Consider the following 22006-nt stretch of genomic DNA (forward strand, 5'->3'; position numbering starts at 1 on the left):
GGGGAAACTTTTTTTCCACATTCAGCAAATGATGCTCTTGTACCTCTAACAAATGTCAAATCCTCTGTGTGGGACTTGGGGGAAGACAGAGCATTAGCAAAGAAGGAGCATTTTCAGTGGGAAGGACAGAATTGCCATTTAGGTACCAAAAAGCCAAGTAACAAATGTCACCAAGAAACTCTGGGGAGTTAGCCGTGCATCCACAACCACCAGTGTAGGGGGGAAAAATAAACAAATCCCAGAATCCCTTTAATCTTTTTGTTCTTTGTGGTTCCTGGCTTCTTTCAAGGGACCTATCATTCTCTTTGAAATGGCCCTTGTCACTATAGCATTCAAAGAGATCTTTTGTGCCCAGGCTGACTGCTAAGAAACCATGCCAGGGAGGCTACCACTCCAGGGAGGAATACAGGCTCCTCCCACCTGGGTCAGGTCACCCCAACCGCTTCTGGGGATTGTTGGCTGCTCAGTGGACTGTGCTAGTGCTTCTGGACATCCTCCAATTAGCTTTCTTCCATGTAGCTAGCAGGTGTATGCATATACATGCTTAACTCATGCCTAACAGTATTGGGATCTACTAAGCAAAAGTAACCCTCATTTAAGGACTTGACCAAAAAAACTAAGAAGAATCTAAACACTAAATTATGACGTAAGTGGCATTTTTCTTTGAGGATGGCCACCTCTACTTTCTACGACCTATACCCTATGTTTAGTGCCCTCCACTTTGCTCCTCCATCTGTGTGTACCAGATTTAATTTAACTAAGAAAACTTAATAAGTTATTAATATATTAAGTAACTACAATGTATTGTCTCCTAGGAACATTTCTTTCTTTCATTCATTCCTTCCTTCATCCATCTGTCCATTTTTCCCCAGTCTTTCAACATACATTTATTAGGCTTAGCATTGTTTTAGCCCCTACAAGAAGCCACAATGAAGATAAATAGAAAACTTATAAAATATTGTGAATCATTTACTATACACCAGCCACTGTGCTAGGAAAATAAATACAAATAAGCAAGATGGTAAGTCCCTCAAGGAGTTTGCATTCTAAAGGGATGTTAATAATGGTAGTTTAGGTAGCATATTGTATCATAATGTAAAAGACACTGGAGTTGGAGGACCTGGGTTAAAATACATATAGGCAGTATGACCCTAACAAGTCATTAACTTCTCTTAACCTCAGTTTCTTCCATTTAAAAAATGCCTCAGTTACCTCTAAGTTCCCTGAAATTCCTGGATCTATCTTCTTTTAAAATATTTTTATGATATCTTTTTATGTTTCATATTTTCCAATGTATCTCCACCCAAAGACCCGTCCTTTATAAGATAGGAGAGAGAGAGAGAGAGAGAGAAAGAGAGAGAAAGAAAGAAAGGAGAGAGAGAAACAGATCAAACAAATCTGACATCCATACTGTTCCACACTCATAGTCCCTCACCTCTACAAAGTCAGAAAAGTAGATGATTTTCATACTCTTTCTTTGAGGCCAAGCTTAATCACTATCATTTTCACAGAATTCAGTTTCAGTTTTTGTGTTGTTGTTGGTCTTATCATGAACACTATTGTAGTCATTCTATAGATTGTTTTCCTGGTTCTGCTTGCTTTATGTTGCATCAGTTCATATAAGTCTCCCCATGATTCCCTGTATTCATCATACTCAAATCTCTTATGGTCCTCTATATTCACGTACCACAACTTGTTTAGTTATTTTCCAAAAGAAAGGTATCTTAGGATGGATACTATAACAGCAGGATTGCCAGATAGGCTAGAGCAGGGGTAGGAAACCTGAAGCCTTGAGGCCAAATGTGACCCTCTAGGTTCTCAAGTAGAGGCCCTTTGAATTCAAACTTCACAGAACACATCCTTCTATTAAAGGGCTACACTTGAGGCATCTGTCTTTGAGGCAACAAGTTCCCCACTCCTGGGCTAGAAGATGGAAAACCTGGAAGTAAGGTGAGTAGGAAGGAATCTATCATAACAAACTAAACATAACACAAAAAAACCAGAAGAAGGATGAGAGCTGTAGGAAAAGAGAGGACTGGGCTTCAAGTGAGATCTGGTTTCAAATTCTGTTTTACTACTCATTAATCAGTGTAGCCCTGAGCAAATCATTTAATTTATTTCGATCTAAGTTTCTTTGCATATCATATGATAGCTTTGGGCCATATATCTGAGACCCTATCCAGCTCCAAGTCTAAAGATCCTATATAGGAATAAAAAGAAAAATGTAACTTTTCGAGGTACATAAAAGGGAGAACTGATGATACTTGATTGTCAATTGCACATGGTGCAGCGAAGACAAAGAGGTAAATGATGACTCATGTTTCAACAATGGATATCATATAAATGTTGTACCTTGGATTTAATAGGAACTCAATCAATACTTGTCACTATTGTTGATCATTTTAAGAGGGAATCAGCACAGCTGAGTTAAATACCTAGTGCTTTGGGCATCTAAAGGCTTTGGACCAAATCTCCCCTTTATTATTTACTCCCTTTGAGATCTTGGGAGCTGTAGAGGTCTAAGAACTAACAGAGCACAGAACCTTGAGAAAAAGATCTATAATTAAGGGATGAAAGGATAAAGAGGAGTTGGCAATGAGTGATAGCAAAGGCAATGTCATGAAGCCAAGGGAAGAGATTTCATGAAGAAAGTGGTCAATCATGTCAAATAATGCAGAAAGGTCAAGGAAAATGAGGCGATTGGATTTGGTGATTAGATCATTGGGTGACTTTGGAGAGAGTTGTAGACTCAACACCGGTAGTAAAAGAAATGAAATTGCATTAAGGAGTGAATGAGTGGTGAGGAAATAGAGATAATTGGCTTAGTCATTTAGTTTGAGAAGAGTAATCCTGAAGGGAAAGAGAGAAATAATGAATCATTAGACGAATCAGTTGAGTTAGAGGGCAAGAGACAGGGTAGACCTGTGTACATTTGGGGGTTGAAGGGAAGAAACTGCTTTTAAAGGAATTATGGGAAAGGGAAGAAAAGGAATGATTCTTTAATGATAGACTTTCAGATGCCACTGAACCTGGATGGAGTAAATATTGAGGAGTAACAATATCTTCCAGGTTTCACTCAAATCACACCACAGGTCTGATAACCTCTTCTGCCATTACATAGGATTTTGCTTGAAAGGCATCTAATGAATCCCATAGTCCGTAGAAGTGATCATAGAGGAAATTGGTCTGTCAATCAAATGACAAATCAACCAAGAAACATTTAATATGCACCTCCTATATTCCAGGCACTGTGCTAATTTCTGGGAATGAAAAAAGAGGCAAAATAAAGTCCTTGCCCTCAAACAGCCTGTCTCCTCATCATCCATTTTATAATGAATATCTGAAGAGCCTGAGGATAAAAAAAGGTATAGTTAATTAAATCAAATCAGAGGAATTTTAGGGAACAGGGTAGCATCTAGGACAATCTTAGGAGGTAGTTTGGCCTGCTTGCTTTAGTCCAGATTCTCCCTGCCTCCTTGGGCATCTTTAACCAGAGAAGGACCTTTAATATCTGTTTAGAGAGAATTTGACCAGAACAGTATAAATTAAACCAAGTCAAACTATGCCTCTTTCTTAGTGGGCCTCTAGCTAACTCAAATGTCCTACTCATGAACTAGCCTTAAAAAATCAACTTGTCATTTTGTTCAGTTTCAGAAATAAATGGGAAACTTCAATGAAGAAGTTGTGACAGTTATATATGATCAGGGGTTCTTAACCTGAGATATATGAATTTTTCCTTTTAACTTTGGTAACTTTAATCAATTCCATTGGTTCCCTTTGTGGCTTTCTGTGTATTATTTTTAACACATTTAAGATTATTATTTTTAGGAGATCCACAGGGCTCTGTCCATGGTGCTGCCCCCGTTCAACATTTTAATAACTTATATGAAGGCAGAGAGGTTTGCAAAACAAATTTGAACATGTTGACCATGAAAGAAAGCTTGAAGGAGATCTAATTTTAAGGGATCTCTAATTTTAAGAGATCACAACAGTTGGAGACTATGGACTGAAAGTAACAAGATGACATTTAATAAAGTTTAATTCAAAACTCTTCATTTAGATCTGAAAAAGTCAACTGGGTGAGTATTGGATAAAGACGCCCGGCTTTTTCTTGTGAAAACAAAAATAAAAGACCAAAGGCTCAACCATGTGGTGATGTGGCTACTAAAAAAAGGAACTAAAATTTTATGTTTCATTAAGATAAATATTTTGGTGATCATTTCACCATCTGCTCTTGTCAGATCACCTCTAGAACATTATGTTCATTTCTGGGTGCTACAACTCAGCAGAAACACTGTCAATCTAGAGGGCACCCAAAATATAATGACCAAGTTGGTAATAGTCTGCCACATAGAGAGAGATGACATACTACCACTTCCACCACCCCGATCACCACTTCTCCTCAGACCTTGATGGAGACAGCCCAGGATCCTAAGCCCAAGATCCCTTGGAAAAGCAGTGCCCTCCCTGCCCCTAAACCACCAGCCATGCTCCTAGCCTGGATCTCAAAGCCATCACTCAGGGGACCAACTACTAATGACAGGAAAGGACCTGTCATCCCCACCAACTGCCAACCAACTATGATCAACAGAGCAGGCAAGCCAGTATATCTGAAGCAACAAGACACCCTGAAGGAGATATAAGAGGTAGCATGTGCCAGGCAAATCAAGCAACTTTTATATCATCTCCCCTCAGGCCCACATGGAGACAGATCAGGACCCTGAGCACTGGCAATAGCAACATCACCCAGAACACTAGCCTTCTTCAGCCCAGTCCCTGAAGCCATCATCCAGGAAAGTAACCTTTGTGGAGATGCAAACTGGCAACTCCTGCTGCGGGGGATGCAGCCCCCACCTTCTCATCAACCACAACTACTGATGAAAAGGAAAAGAAAGCTTATGCCAACCAAGTCCTTGTCTCTGTCAAACATTAGAAATGGACATGGTTTTATCAGTGAATATAACATTAAAGAAGATGCTTTACCATCTTTTCTGTGACTGTGCTATAAAGACCATCAGGACTTTCCCATCTGACTTACAGTTGAAACCTATTTGAAATTTCTCTCCTCATTAGAATGTGAGCTCTTTGAGAGCAGGGAATTGTGTTGATTTTCTTTTTAGTGCTTAGCATAGTGCTTTGTACACATAGTAAACTCCTTAATAGATATTCTTTCATTCATTAATTCAAATATCTGAAAGGCTGTTCTTCAAAAATAGGATTAGATTTATTTTATGTAACTCCAGAGAGAATTATAAGTTAAAACTCTAGGAGGAGTCAAATTTTGGCTTAAGATAAGGAAAAAAAGTCCAAATAATTTAATGTGAATGAAAACTGAATCAGTTGCTTTGTGAGAGAGTGAGAGAGCCTTATCTCCGTAAGTATTCAAGCAGAAGCTCTATTACCATTTATCTGTGATAGATACTATGCTATCATGAAATACCATATTTGACATGAGTTAGGACATTCAATTCTACCACTCTAGTGCCTTTCTTTATATCTATGCTTGTTATAGGTTGTTCACTCGTTAATTCATTCAATAATATTTATTTAACACCTACTGTGTGAAGAATGTTTGACTAGGCTCAAGGAAAGATATAAGCTTAGAAAATATATGATCTAATCTTCACCCCAGAGATCAAATGGTGAAAAACATTTCTGTCTTCTTGGTAGCAAGGTGGGGGGAACTATAGATTTGGAACTTTGCTTGTGTTGTCAAACCTGGTTTACTGTCAGGTGATTTTACTTAACTGTTTTTCATTGTTAGAAGAGAGGATTCTATTGATGTTGATGGTGAGAGATGTATAGGAACTGACTGTGGTGTTAGATGGCAAGTATTTAACAAGACTTGGCACCATATTGTATCTAGGAGAAGGATAAAGTTAGAAGAGTCAAGGATGACACCTAGACTGGTGTCTGGCTGATTGGATGACCAGTGCCACCCTCCACAGTGATAGAGAAGTTAGGACATTGGAAGGAAAGATAATGAGTTCAGTTTTAGACATGTTGAGTTTAAGATGTCTGTTGGACATCCTGTTTGAGATGTACAATAGGCAGTTAGAGATGTGACTCTGAAGGTCAACAGAGAGCTCAGAGCTGGATAAATAGATTTGTGAATCATCAGCATAATCATGATAATTGAATCCATGGGAGGTAATAAGATCAAGGAGTGAAATAGTATAAAGCAAGAAGTGAAGAGGGTCCAGGACAGAGCCTGGGAAGTTACCCATGGTTAGTGAGTATAAGCTTGATGAAGACCTAGCAAAGGATGCTGTGAAGGCAGCAGAAAACTAGGAGAAAGTAGTTTCACAAAAACCTAGAGAAATGAAAGTATCAAGAAGAACCGGGTGATTGATGGCTGCAGAGGTCAAGAAGGATGAGGACAGAAAGGCCACTGGATTTGGCTGATTATTTATAACTATGGACCCATCAGTTTTGGTTGAATGATGAAACCGGATTGTAGAGAATCAAAAAAGAGAATGAGAAGAAAGGAAGTAGAGGCAGCAATTGTAGATAGTTTTCTCAAAGTGTTTAGTCACAAGAGGGAGGAGAGATGAGGGGCAAAAGCTAGCAGGGATGGTAGATCAAATAAAGGTTTTAAAGATGGGGGAGACATGGGCATATAAGGAAAGACTGAAGATTGAGAGAGTGAGATTGAGAGGGGGGGCAACTACTGGAGAAAATGGAATGGAATGACATCACTTGTACATATAAAGGGATTTGTCTTGGCAAGGAGAAAGGTCACTTCATTACATGAAACAGAGGTAAAGGCAGAGATAGTGGCAAAAGGCACCTAAAAGATGTGAGTTAAGGTGGCATGGAGATTAGAAATCTCTTAGTGAATTGCCTTGATTTTTCAATGAAATATAAGGAAAGGTTCCTCTTCCCCTCACCTCTAAACATGAGAAAGTAGGGGAAGGGGAATCTATGGGAAATATGAGGAGGTCTAAGAGGATTGCCTTGTAGCAGTGAGGGCCTAGCTGAGAATAAGTAATATAAATTTACAGGAGATACAGTCTGCCTGGTTTCATGATTTTTTCTACCTTCATTTCATAGCACCTGAGGAGAAAAGGGAGCATATGGCAGAAACAATGCAGAAATGGGGTTTGGCAGGGCAAGATTGGTGATATGTAAGGGAGCAAATGATTCAAGAGAAGAGAACAACTTAGAGTTAAACTAGTTCACTAGGGGGTCAAGATGGGGAAGGAAGGAGATTGTAGTCAATGCAAGGGTGATGAGCTGGAGAAGACTAATGGATTGAGCAACTAAAGGTCAAAGTGGAGACAAAGAACATGGTGTGGGATTGCCAGGCAGGAGGAGAGATGAGAGACAACAGATTGTGATCAGATGAGGCAATTTCAGAGTTCATAAACATGAAAGTTGAGTATTTGTGGATGATAGTAATACTAAGAGTATAATGATCTGTTTGTAGCTGAGGTGAGGTAGAAAAATAGGTCATGGAAAATGGATAAGTTGAGGAACTGAGGTAATGGTGCTTGAGGGAAGATCAAAATGTGTTGAAGTCCTCTAGTTAGAGACCAAGACTTGGGGAGAGAAAAGGTGATGAACTCACTGAGAAAAGAAGGGAAAGTGTACTGGAAGTTAGTAGATAAGAGCTATCAGAATTTAGATTGGGTGGTAAGGTATGGATTAAATGACTCAAAGGAGGTGAGGTTACTTAGTGATAGAGGCAGAGGGAAAGCCTAGAAATGGCAATGGGGAACAAGGAATATTCCAACTCTCCCACATTAACCAGTGGGCTGGGGGAATGAGGGAAGTACAAGCACTGCTGGAGAGGCTGGCCAGGGAGGCTGTGGCATCAAGAAATAGTCAGGTCTTGGTGAGAGCCAGAAGATGAAAGGAGTGGGGAAGGAAAAGATTTAAGATGAAAGTAAGTGTGCTACTTATGGAGCAAGCATTCCAGAAAGCACAATAGAAGGAGTGGGTGGGTGTAGCTTTAGATGATGACATTAGGGAAGTTGAGGGGGAATAAGAAAGTGGGCAGTGGAGGATAGAGAACAGGAGTTCTGAATTGCTGGGATTATGGGGTCGGGGGAGTATGACCAGATGAGAATTTGTTAATAATTTTCAAATGATTTCAAGAAACTTATTAATATGAGTAGGATTTTGGTCTTAGAGTAGAGTTCTCTCAGGGTGTTAGGCAGCTCAGGTGAAAGGAATAGTGAGGGGAAACTGATGAAATCTCATTTCTTTCTTATCTATGTAGTCAGGCCAGGCCATAGAATAGACCTACAGAGCAGCAAGGAATTGCATGTCTTTGTTTCCTGCAGGTAGGAAGGATTCCTAGTTAGTGGGAAGAGGCTAGCCTTGAGGACAGCTTACTGATGGAATGATGTTTCTCTCTGATCCCCTTTTGGCAGGAAGAGATTGGATGAGAATAGTATATAATAGAAAGGCATATGAACTTAAAAATATCCTCAGATGGTATGAAATTGAGATTTTGCCCATTTTCAAAGCTAATCTAATAGAGTGGATGCTATCTAACTCAAATGAACTGACAATCTCATTTATGTATTAAGACTTTTCTTTACTTCTTTCTTCAGCAAACTTTTCTTTAATTGTAATAGAATTATGAGTAGAAAGGGTCCTAAGAAGCCATCTCATTCACTCTCCTCATTTTACAACGTCAAGGACAGTCAAGAGAAGTAGTGACAAACCTAATTCCATAAAGACAGCAAGAGGCATGTTTATTGGAGTGAAATGGCACAAAAAAGAACAGTGGTCAACTTGGCTGCTCCTTAGTTCCTCTGGGGAAGAGTTTGTTGGGGAAAATGTGGAAACTCATAGACAAAGGAGATTTGGGATAATCCGTTAATTTCATTTATTTGAGCTCTCTCTGGTGACTGTGGCTGAAGAACACAGAGCACAGATCACATTTTGAGGAACAGAATGAGCCCACACCTGGAGCAGAATGCTTGATTCTTGAACTTTCATATCATATAAGTTGAAATGGAACTGCAAAAGACTTGGGAAAATCCACATATGAAGATGGAGCCAAGAGAGCCTGGTAAAGGCAGGGACTAGCCCAAGCTCTCCCAAATTCCTCTCCAAAAATGTTAAAATAATGCCTCAAAGACAAACATGCACACATACAATATAGTTACATAGTCTTGTGCAATAAAATGCAGGCTTCTTTAGGACAAGGGGCTACTTTATTTTTGTGTTTGTATCTCCAGAGCTTTGGTCAGAACACTTAATACATTCTTGTGAATAATTGATCCTGCCTAGAATTGATATGGCCAAGGACACATAGAAGTAGTTTCAGATGAAACTATATGGATTCCTACTGTGGAGGATAAAATGAAGAATCTCATTGATTACCACTATCCAAAGGGAGGTTGGTCTTGAAAATTTCCCTGTCACTGTTGGTGCCAACCTGAGCAAGAAGACAGATAGTAAAACTGCTGCTTTCTGGTCACTTGGTCTGCTACTAGCTATAGTGAGAGGGAGATGATTTATGACTCCATTGATAAAGAATGCCCAATTGTGGAAGCACGTTCTACCAATGCAGGTTGACTCCTCTACAATATATAGTTGTAATTCTCATAACGGGGAAATTCTCTGCAATCTATAGTTTATTGTTAACTGACATGTTAAGTGATTTGCCTAGGGTCAGACAGATAATACGTATTAGAATCTGGATTTGAACCCAGTCCTTGGCTTTGAGGGTAATTCTCTATACCCCATATCACACTGAATCTCATTACTAGTTACATGACTTTTAAACTGTGTACCCACCAACTACTACTGAATTAAACCCCAACATACTAGACACTTGGACAGAGGATTACTGTCTATTTAGCAGGAATCAGTTCCTTTAAGTAAGTTGGCAATGAGTCCTTGAGAGACAATATGAAAAGTACAGTGGACTGGGAAGAAGGAGACTGAGTCCTAGCTCTAGCTACTCTGTCATGAGCTCTATGACTGGTAAAATTATGTCCTTTCTCTGGGCTTCAGTTACTATGCCTGCCAAAGAAGGGGACTGTAACACCTGATTTCAAAGGCTTCTTCCAGGCTTAATGTTATAGGATTCAATGATGTTGTCTTGACAGAGGTGATAGTGATGGAGTGAAGAAAGGTCCAGAATGGGTAAAATAGCAAAGCTGAGCCATAATAGCTAGGAAGGAGAGGAGTGGAAGAACTAGGGGGCTAGGAGCAGAGAAGTATCAGTTACAGTAAAACTAAATGTGTATTGAGACATTTGAGTGGGGCAAGTGGGTCATTAAAGAAGGATATAAAATCAAGGCATGTTGTAAGACTAGCCTGAGGCCACATAAATGTCCCAGTATCTTTGGGATATGCCTGGTTTCTCTTTTGAGGGGTATCTACTTTTAGGCATTGGTTCCTTAAGTAGAGATCTCCAGAGAGGGAATTTCTGCTCAGGCAGAAACTTTAGCACTTGGTTAAGTTTAATGGGCTAGATAGGAGATAATAGGCTCAAGGTCAGGAAAACAGAGGTTCAAATCCTGTTTCTGACACGTTCCAGCTTTGTAACCCTGGATAAATCCCAGCCAATCAGTGGCCCAGGCTACTCTGTAAGACTTAGGAAGCAGTTGTTGATCATCATTAACAGGCAGAGTTTCCTTACTAAAAGGTGCTTACATCAATAAAATCAAAACTCCTCTCATGCCCATCCTCCCTTTCAACTCTGATTCTGTAATTCTACCAAACGTGATCCATGTTGGATCTTCAGGAGGGTGAGCAGAAGCACAGAGGTTCCAGAAAGGCAGATCTGAAGACTGAAGCCATGAGCTCAACCCACTGAACTTACAGAATGGGACCAGACAGAAAGGAATGGCCAATATGCTTTAGCCTGGAGACCAGGGAGGAGATAATATTCTCTTGAAAGCCTGTCAAAAGCCATCGAAAGGAAAGAAATGGAAAGGGAAGTTCCTTTAAGGATATGAAGAAGGCCTAAAACAATTATTTTGATCTAGGACTGTACGGGGGAGAGAGGTTATAGTTGGATGGACTGGCTAAAATGAATGTAGTCCCAAATTGCAGGTTCTATCATAGAAAAGGACTGGTAAGGGCATCATGTTCAACCTGAAATAGTCTTTAAACCTCCCTTTAAACTTTAAACCTCCCCTATTATATGCTAGATATAGAACTTTAATATTGTTCAAAACTAATGAAATAAGATAATGTTTACTTGGAACATGCCACACTTAGCTTAGTTTCTTTTTCCTCCATCCTGTAATTTTCCCAAATTGTAGCAAAATTGAGTTAATCATCTAAATTGTTTCTGTGTGCTGGACTACAAATGGACATAGTCTGGAGGGAAAGCTAACTTGAAAAAAGTGAGCTTGGGGACAAATCTCCAATTGATTGATCTCTCATAGTAGTGATTTGTGTCTAAACACTGCTTTAGAGTTTAAAGACTATTTTGCTTGTAACAATGCTGCGAAAACATGGTATTACAAATATGAGACCCATTTTCCAATGAAGAAACTGATGCCTACAGAGTGACTTGCCAAGGTGTGAAGATAAGTGCCAGAGATAGGACTGGTACACCAAGCTCCATGTCTTGTCCTACTTCTACTTGAGATTGTAAAGTCTGGGAAGGCAGATGCCATACTTTAGTAATCATCTCTGTATGTGCCTCGGGCTTAGCACATTGTCCTGCATGTGGGAAGTACTCAGTAATTGTTTGTTAGATGGAACATAGAATCTTAGTTTTAGAACCTGAAGGAATCTTAAAGATCCCCTAATGCAACAATAACCCTTAAATTTCAAATGAGAATCCCAAGCCCTAAAGATAGTAAGTAGCTTGCCAAATGACACTCAAGTGTTAAGTACTAGGGTTGAGATTCCAACCCAGCTCCTCCAATTTCCATATTCAATGCTCTTTCCAGAAATGAATACATCTTTCCCCCTATAACTCAAAAATAGTGATAGCAAAGAAATCCAGCAGCCAACTAGCAGATGAAATAAGTGCATCACAATATTTGGAGCAGTACGGGAACTTAGAGGTAATGTGGTTTAACCTCACTTTTCAGATAAGGAAACCGAGGCTCCTAGACGTTAAGTGATTTGTCTAAGATCACATAGATAGGAAGTGGCAGAGCTGGGGTGTGAACCCATACCTTCTGTATCCAGAACCATGGATATGGTGGTAAGCTCTGTTTGATAATAGGTTCAGTGACTTATTTACCCAAGGGAAAATGTCATCAGATTACTATTATCCTTCTTGCAAATGAAAAGCAGGGACAGTCAGTGTCAGTCACTGGGATTGGGGGGGAGTGGGAAGGGGCTTTTGATCCCAGGGAGTAGTCCACAGACAGACGAGTTTGAGAAAGGCAGCCAGAATATCGGAGGACTTTTGGGTAGGGGAAGGGAAGAAATTGACAAGAACAACAAGGTGGTTGGTTGGGTTTTTTTTGCAACAAAAGAAACTATTTATTTGGAATATGCATTACCAGTACAAATTAGGAGACTGTAAAACCTACACCTTGTTAGTATCATTAGAGAACACAGAAGTTTCAGTTGGAAAGGACAGAGGCCTGTGCTCTCACAGAAGCAGAAAAGCTTAAACTTTCAAAATCAAAACCAAGCTGAGCTTTGCAGGTTTCATACTCTGAATTATAAGAAAAGGAGGCTTGGGGATGGGGGGAGGGGTGGGAAGAACAAAAACCAACAGCCAAAAGAATGCATTTCAAAACAACTTGAAAACTTTTATAAGGGAAAGGCAATAAAAGGGGTAGCAAGAGAGATAGGGAGGGGTTATTTCATTTATTTTAATAATAAGGGGTGGGAGAAGGCTTATGAAAACCAAAAGACTCCAGAAAGCTTTGAGCTAGAAATTGAAATTGAATGGTGATGTGAAAAGTTGGTCATTTTCTATAATCTAAAACCAGCAATACAAGTGTTTGGCCGGGGTGGTTTCCTGAAGGGTTGCTCTCGGAGTATACACTTTCTTCATGCTCTCCTTACTTGGGTTTCAAGGACTTCAGGAGCCCTTGGTCTGATATAGTTCCTTTCCAATCAATTTACTTCCATTACTTTTATCCACCAGTGAATAAAAATATTCCAATTCAGTCAGCCTTGCAAATAACTACGATTTACCAGCCCACTTTTATTGGCATTTTAGCCAACCTGCTTTATCCTACTGAGATATACAGGTAGTCAATCAAATTGAAGTCAAAACATCAACAAAAACTCACCAGGTATTAACTGATAGCCCCAGAGGAGCTGCTTTTATTTCTTAGGGCAGGCCAATGGTTAAGGGTTATGGGGGAAGAGAAAGGGGGACAAAAACGAGCAGATTCCAATTCTACCATGGCTAAACATGGAATCTCAAATTGAGTGAGATATATGTGCCCAATCTAATGCTCTTCAAGCCTTGCAGACCATGTCTACATTTGAGCTTTGGCTAAATAATACAATTATTGCCCTCTTTCACATCAAACTAACTCAAGTGAGCATTCAGGCTCAAATTTTCACATTTTGGCTGTTTTCTCTCTTCAAGTCAAACCAAAAGAACTAGATGGTTAAGATGGAAGCTACACCAAATTGCTCAATTTTAGCCCAATAATGCTTCCAACTATGCAGTCAGCCCCCAATTGTAGTAAATTGCACAGAAAGGGCAAGGTTAGGTAGCTAAGAGAAACTGTGGAATGTTATTATTAATCAGGTGGACAGGATAGAAAGTAAACCTTTATGGCATTCAGTATCAACCCAGGCAAAGACTATGTCCATAGCACCAAAAATATTTCATGGCTTCATCCCTGCCATTTTCCCATAGCCAACTGAAGAGCTCAGGTCATTAATTTTTCCCCAGCTACAAGCACCACATACTTTAAAAAATGTAGGTGAGCAAAGCAACATCTTTGATATATTTGTCTTAGCTTTTTGGGAATTCTGAAGTGCAGGAGAAAACCCAAAAAACAAACTAACAAATAAAACTAGTCTACTGATTTCATCTTTTCACATCACCTGGTATATATATATATATATTTAAAGTAATAAAAAAGGCAAGGTCATAGTCTGGACAATTAAAAAAAACACAATAACCAAATAGCCCCCAAAATAAGCAAACCAAAAATAACACAAACAAAAACCAAAAAAAAGGTAATGATTTTTTTTTGTATTTTTTAAGGAATAGGAAAATAAAAGAAAAGAATTTACTTCTGGGTCTCAAAGTTAATAAACATAATGTGTTAGGATGTACCTATTATGCTCACTATTCCAACTTCTCTTTTTAGTTTACAAAATGAATTACTGTCACTTTTAAACATTGTGAAACAGGAAATGGATGTGCACAACTCGACACTTTTCTAGCATTCTTGAACTAATTCACAAATGCAAGAAAATAAAAGAAAAATGGGGGAAATGATGAATGTAGGTAGTTCGGTGTTAGAAACAAATGCAGGAATGATGTGCATTGTCACAGAAAGAAGAGGGGCAATTCCCCAGCCTGTTTTGCGTGCTATGAGGGTCATTTTTAAAATTTTTATTATAAACACTATTAAATTCAGACCGCTTTTTTGGTTTTTTTCTTTATCTGAATATACAAGAACATTCATTATCAAATGTTCATAATCAATACTACAAAGAACGAGACACAAGTCGCAAGAAACAATGGAAAATGTTAATAAAGCTGAAAGAATCATCGAGAATTTTTTAAAGTTTTTTTAAGCTTTTTTTTTTAATTTGAGTTTCTGCAGTTTTTTTCTTTTTTGGTATCGAAGTCAGGTTTTTCTGGGCAGAAAAAGAAAAAAGCAGAAGCAAAAAAAAATAAGAGGGATGGGTGTGAGAAAAGGCAAGTAGGAAAGAATGATCATCATAGCCAAAAGAAAAAGCAAATTAAAAGATGTAAGTTGGCAAAAATACTTCAAGGGAGTCAATAACTACACAAGGGAAGGAAAAGGGAAATGAAAGGAGGACATTATGAACAGGGTAAGTAAACCAAAGCTCTGGAAAATCATGTTTCAGGGATAGTTTGCTGCCAGGAAAAATTAAGGGCACCTACTTTCCCTAGAAAATGAAGAATCTAGGGACAGAAATGGTGCCTGAGTGGCTATCTGACTATGGATTGGATGAGTGTTCCATTTCAGGAGGCACTGCCAAGCCCAAACCTATCCTTTTGCTGAGCTCCTACTTGACCCAACAGTGAAAGAGCTCTCTTGGCTGCCATGATGGTGGCATAGTGGTGTGTTGGTGGACTTGAAATCTTTCCAAAGGAGTGGGGCAGAGAGATGAGGAATTAGGTGAAGAGTGGAATATGGGAGATGCCTTGAGAATGAAACAAAGTACAAATGAAAGGTGTGGGAGAAATAGTATATGGGAATGAGGCTCTGCTCTGAGTTTTCCTTCCTATGTGCTTATGATCATCTTGTATCTGGGCTTGAAGGTCTAGGATGGATTGGGATCTTATTGTCCTCAAGAGATAGGAATCCTTTTGGTAGTAACCATAGCTTTTTATTCTGCCCAAAGCATAGACTTTGACTCTGATGTTCTTAAATTGGGTAGGGGTGGGGTGCTATTGCTGCTAAAATAGAACACCTCCCCCCATTGATCCTAACAACAAGAGTACTGTCCAAGAGAAGCCCCTCTCAGGACTATGACACAGTACAGGGAATCATGCTTCTACAGAGCTATTGAGTATCTTCCACCACAAATTTGAATCTTAAGATTCATCAGATTAATTTCTCTTCCCATTTCATTAAAACACTTCTATTGGTCCTCAAGGCATAACTCTACCTGCTAGCAAGTTCATTTTAAATTTTCTTAAAATTTAGATATTCTGAGTTTCTTATTTATGTAGTGGGAGGAAGGAGGGCATGAAATTCCCCCCTGGAGAGAAGAGATTTCATTCATTTTCACAGTGCCATAGTATGGTGATGACCAGATGCATTCTGAAAATGCATGTCCTTGCCCCAAGAACTTTGGCATCCAAATGGAAAGTGTCAGAACAAGAAGGTACTGGGTGTGGTGGGTGACTGTGGGCAGGCTATTTCCAAAAGTACTTAACAATGTCTTATACTGGACTTACGTTCAAGGCAGTAGAATCAGGCACACCCCATCAGTTAACTTAGAAAGAGTAGCTCAAGCTAGAAAATGGCCTTTCTTTCTAAATTACAATGATAGTAAGAATTAGAGCAATAAAGCCATGTATTTCACCTACACAGGATAGGCTAGTTCATGCCAAGAAACCATCACTTTACACATATAGCAAGATAGCAAGTAGAGACAACCAGAGGGCAAACAAGACTCAGTAGACCCAAGAGTTGCTTTGATCCAAGGATCTCAAAACTCTGTTCTAAAAATATGTATGTATATACATTGAAGTCTTGCAAAGTTCTTGGCAAGGTAGGCATAACTTTCCCATTTTCAGATAAAGAAGTTGAGGCACTAAGAGATTTAGCCACCTTTCAATTTGTCAGGGACAGAGTTGCAGCTTTATTGCTTGCATAGTTGGCTATGAAAATTATTAATGCCTGACTACTTAGGGGATGTTGGAGAATACCCTGCTAGGAACAAATACTTCTCTCTTAGATGTGCCCAGGGGATAGAAACTACTGTGATGAACTCAATAAGAAATTCCTACTCCTCCTTCCAGAATGTCCTCAGGTTTATAGTTCAAACTAGGCCAATGATTAGCAATGTGCTATGTTTTCTGTTCTCTTCTATAGCAAAAGGTTCAGTCAAGCATTGAGTGTTCTGTGAAACTTGGCAATTGGTATGATATGCCTAAAATAAAAGACAAGTCCACTACAGACATTGTAGGTACTGCATATGGCTTTCTGAGAACCCTAGTGGTGATGGGAATGGAAATAATCTCCACTAGAAATACTACCTCTTTTAATTGTTATTTCCCACTCATCCCATCAACTATGTGCCTGGTAGTCCTGACTCCCTACCCGTTGTCGCCTATTCCTTCTAACAGTGACCCTGCCTCAGAGCTCATGATTCTTCTCTCTTTGTCTCACCACATGCATAGTGTTAGGGTTACTTATGTTAAGTATCTCAATGTGATGTGTAAGCAGGTTTGGGGAGTGGGTGAATGGAGGAGGGGCTGGCTGGAGACCTTCTGGGCAAGGACCTTCTAGTTCCTACCCTTTTCCTTGCCTAACCTAGAGCTAGACATGCAGTGAGCAACTAATGAATACTTATGGATTCTTGAATGCTCTCCATGAACCGTGCCTCAGAAATCAAGAGCTGTTGTAGGGGGGAGAGAAGGCACACAGGAATTCTGTCTCTTCCCACTCTCTGCCTCCCCTACCCTGCTGCCCAATTCCCTAGTGTTTGGGCAGGCAGCACTGGGAATCTACCTGTCAGAATGGTAACTGGAAATAAGGGAGCATTATAAACCCATGTATGGTGGTTGGCCCAAGAGTCACTGGGATAGGGGAGAACAAAGGGGAAGCTGTTCTGATTCAGAACTGCTCCCAGAAATGGAAGACCAAGGGCAGTGGGCGGAGGGGCATGTGGAATGGGGAGGGCAATGTGGCGTCTTCCTGCTAAGAGGTAGTGTGAGTACAAGAAACACTGAAAGAGAAGGGTTGCCTGTTAGTCTAGGAGTGAGGTAAATTTGGCTCCTCAAACCACCAGCATGAAAATGTACAAACACGTTTATTAATGTTTTTTTTTTTGTAATTTGTCTTTTTTTTCTCCTCTTTAAATTCCTCTAACTGTTGAAAATATCCTTCAGTGATGTAGCAGAGGCCGTGGGGCGAGGGAAAGGTGCAGGGAGGATGGAGGAAACAGGGCTGACAGCTGGAGGCAGGGGGAAGGGGTGGCTTCTACCCAGAAAAGAAAGGGAAAAGAGTAGAAAGAAGTGTCCAGATTGGCTGAAATAGCATCCCGAAGAAGAGAAGAGAAGGAGACTCTTATTGTGTTTGCTGATTGCTTCGACCTCCAGTCTGACTGCTTCAGCGTTGGGGAGAGAAACCCTCCCTCCTGCCCCCACCCCCCATTTGGGGCAGGAGGTCAGTCAGGGATGCAATTGCTGGGAGATCAGTTGGAGGTATCAGAGTGAACACTGCCAGGGCCTTCTGTAGGGGAGGTCACTGATGAAGGGGTAGTAGCATCCTGCCAACCTCCATTAGCCTGGAAAAAAAGAATAAAAACAAGTCAGCCCTTCTGTGATTTGGGGTCTCCTTTTATCACCTCACCAATGGTTCAGCCATTAAGGCATCTTTCCCCCCTCTCCCAATCACTGTTCTTTCCTCTTAGATAAAATGTGAATTTTAACCCCCCAGAGTTTAGTCTTTGTATACAATCATAACAGCCTTCACTAAATGTGCTTTTCAAAGTGCTTCCACATATACGATCTCATTTTATCTTCCTATCAAGTTTGAGGTAGGTGGGTCAGAGACAATCTTCCTAAAGATGAGGCCTAAACAGGCAGTGCTCCTGCACAAGAAGCTTTCATGGCTCCCAAATCTAAGCAACAGAACTTCAGGGGGCTTTGTCAAACATTTTTTCATACTGCTCCCTGTCACAAACTTTGCATTCCTATCATACTTATCTATTTTTTGTTGCCCAAACTTGGCATTCCTTTTCTCATCTCCCATGCACAAAATGCACCTATTTAGAATCACTAGCTTTCTTCCTAGCTCAGCTCAGATGTCCACTCTTAGGAAAAGAAAGCCTTTGCTAACCCAGTCAGTTCTTAACAGATCAGCTTGTATTTAGAATATAAGGGATTTCTTCATCTTTATATCCTTAGTACCTAGGAGAGTGCCTGGTACAGAGCTGGTATTTAATAACTGCTTGCAGACTTACTGATTTATTTCTCTACACAAGATCACATATTTATAAGGGAAAAGGACCCTGGAGACTAAGTCCAAATCCTTCATTTTATAAATGAGGAAATTAATACCCAGACAAGTTAAGTGAATTATTCACTTAATAGGTGGCAGAATCGACCAGATCTTCTGCCTGAATCATACTGAATTCTCCCAGGACAATGTAAGATACCTAGGTGGGAACAGGAATTGTTCATTTTTGTATCCCCAGGACCTATCAAGATATCCTGTCCATAATTGGTCCCCACTAAATGAGTGTTAGATTGGATTCTATAGTAAAGAAAATGAGCTATGTATTAATTTCAGTAAGAAAAATGATATTTGCCTAAAAGACTTTCTCCTTTCCAACAACCTAAGTCAGCTGTCTCTAGAGCAACACACACTCAAACAACGGTCTACGAATAAGATCCTTTCCTTTAAAAGTCTAGTTTCAAGCCACAGTGAGGTAGGTGACTATGACAACTTTTAGTTGAGTACAGATCATAAGTAGCCAATGCAGGGATTCAATTGAAAGCAATTAGAAGAAGCATTTTTTGATTCTTTCAATGGAAAATGTAAAGATAAAATAATCAGGAAATATCATAAACACTGCCCCCCCATCACAATAATACATTCCAGAAATAGCTCTGAATCCCATGCCAATTCTGGACACTGTTGTCTGAAGCACTTCCTCCCAGTAAAGTGCTTTTAATACTAGGAAATATTGCCCAGTTCTCTTCTCTGGGGGTCTTTTAAAAGGAGTTAGATGCCTACATGTCACTGTTGATAAAAGCCCCACAAGATCACAAACCCCAAGAAAAAACGAGTTAACTAGATTTCTTATAAATCACAGAGGTTGTACTGGCTGTATCATCCCAGCTTTCATGTTAAGACTTGCAGATGATGCACAGTCTTGGGAAACAGCTGACCTTGCTTGCTGCCATGTTAACCCTAGGGAGCGATTCCTTTCCTTTTCCTGGACTGTGGGTGAATATTAAGTGGGGAGCTCAGCCTTTGTGCATTTATTTATCTTTGAATGCAATAGGAGCCAGAGATACTCCAGTGAACAATGGCATGGCGGGGGTTAGGAGTGCGGGGGGGAGAAGGGTCTAGGGTTTTTATTTTTTCTTCTCTACTCTGACCCCCTCACAACACCCACATTATTTTCAGATGCAAATCACACCCTCCCCCAGGGACATGAGAAGTTTTTAAAATGCTTGTGCCAAACACTACTTGGAGGGTGAGGAAAAGAGTTTGAAAGCTAATGTGCAGCCCAAGATGTGTCCAGTGTATCTTTCACATGATTCCCAAGGGGGAGTCACAACGCTTTTGGATTAAATTTGGTGATTCTGCCAGGGAAGAATGAATAGAAGCAGCTTGTACAGTAGTGGATAGTGTACTGGACCTGAAGCCACAAAGACATGAGTTCAAATCCAGCCTCAAACACAGTGTGACCCTGGGAAGTCACTTCAACTCTGCCTGCCTCAGTTTCCTCAGCTGTAAAATGATGGCGATAATAGCACCTACCTTCCAGGTACATTGTGAGGATCAAATGAGATGATATTTGTAAAAGCATTTAGCACAGCGCTTGGCATATAGTGCGTGCTTAACGAACATTTATCCCTCCTTCTCACATTAGGCCTTAGCAAACCTGTAGTTTAGATCAGTAGGTACAATGTGAAAGACATACATTGAGTGAAGGTAGAGAAAAATGAGGATAGAGTAGAGAGAAAACCCTGGGATTTAGAATCAGGAGACGTGGGTTGAAATCTTGTCTTGGGGGCTTAAACCACCTTTGGGACTTTAAAAGGTTCTTTAGCTTTCTGGGCCTCTGTTTCCTCATCTGGGAAAGGGAGAGATTGGATGACATGAGATCTTTAGATGAGAAGTCTTTTAATGATAAAATGCAACAATAATCGGGCATATGGAAGTTCTGGCTTACGAAAAAATATATGGATGACTCATCTGTCAGGCATTGAAAACTCCCAGGGTCTGTCTTCAACCTCTCCTCCCCAGCTAATTTCACCTTATGTCCTCTCACCCCTCAGCTACCCAACGTTCCAGTCAAACTGGCCTAGTAAAATCTGCTATCTCCTGCCTATGTGTCTTGTACAGGCTGTTTTCTATACCTAACATATTCTCTCCCTCCTCACCTTTGCCTTTGGGATTCTATAACTCCCTTCAACCTGTAAAACATGCAAAAGGCCTTTCCAGGTTCCCTAACCTTAGCACACTCCTTTGAGCTACCCACATTATTTCATTTTTGTATTGATTAATCTGTATCTATGTTGTTTCCCCTCATGGAGTTCTGTGTAGGCAGGGGCTGTTTTGTGTTTTTTTTTTGTCCTTTTGGTACCCCCAGTACCTTACACAGTTCTTGAATGCAATCGGCACTTAATAAATGCTTACTTAATTGAATTTACTTCATAAAGTAGTTATTTTTTAAATACTCATTATACCTATAAATAACAGGGTCTTTGATTATATTTAAAATATTAATTCATTTATATCCAACTTTAATCTATATAAAATACTTCTCAACTACTATAAGAATGGATCTGTCTGTGTTCGTCCTTGATTTTCAAAGAAGACCATGCCGTCAGAGAAATGATGACATGACTTGCACTTGACTTTGTTTTGAGAGAGGGAGGGCTGTGCAGATCACCAGCCTCACTTCTCCTCCAGAACCATCTGGATCCAGTGACCAGATATTCATCAGGATGACTGGAGATGACCCAGGATGCACTGGGAGACCTTGGGCCCTTTAGGCCAAGGTCTTTGCAGGTACTCACTTAGGGTGAGGTAACACCCATTCATTGAATAGGCCTGTTTAAGAAGTAGGCAGGCATGGCACCTTTAATGAGGCCAAGACAAGAAAGATATCAGGCTGGGAGGGAAACAGCAATGTGAAGGTAGGAGGGTCCAGAAGAGCCCTTGGGCAGGGGCCCATTGGTGTGTCAGCTTCACAGTGCAGTAGATTTAAGGTTTTGGGAGAGGGGAGGGGAAGAGAGGGGAGAGGAAGGAAGAGGAAGGGGAAGGGAGAGGAGAGAGAGGGAGGGGAGGGGAGGAGAAGGAACTAGCCAGCATCCTGGGTCATCTCCAGTCATCCTGATGAATATCTGGTCACTGGATCCAGATGGCTCTGGAGGAGAAGTGAGGCTGGTGACCTGCACAGCCATTCTTCACTCAAAACAAAGTCAAGTGCAAGTCATGTCATCATTTCTCTGACCACATGATCTTCTTCAGCAATGAAGAAC

General features: G+C 40.2%; 1 protein-coding gene across 3 annotated transcripts in view; it reads right to left on the minus strand.

Moving 5' to 3' along the window:
* Positions 1 to 17573: 17573 nt before the first annotated feature.
* The window catches only part of PBX1 (PBX homeobox 1), a 327667-nt gene continuing 323234 nt past the window's right edge, over positions 17574 to 22006 (minus strand). For all 3 annotated transcript variants that reach the window (XM_072648767.1, XM_072648766.1, XM_072648768.1), the window contains one exon: positions 17574 to 18069. Coding sequence is in view for 2 of the 3 variants with exons in the window: in XM_072648766.1 (XP_072504867.1) it covers positions 17977 to 18069 (93 nt within the window). In the remaining variant the exon portion in view is untranslated. The remainder of the gene's footprint in view (positions 18070 to 22006) is intronic.

This window comes from Notamacropus eugenii, chromosome 2, assembly GCF_028372415.1.
Source record: "Notamacropus eugenii isolate mMacEug1 chromosome 2, mMacEug1.pri_v2, whole genome shotgun sequence".
Lineage (NCBI taxonomy): Eukaryota > Metazoa > Chordata > Mammalia > Diprotodontia > Macropodidae > Notamacropus > Notamacropus eugenii.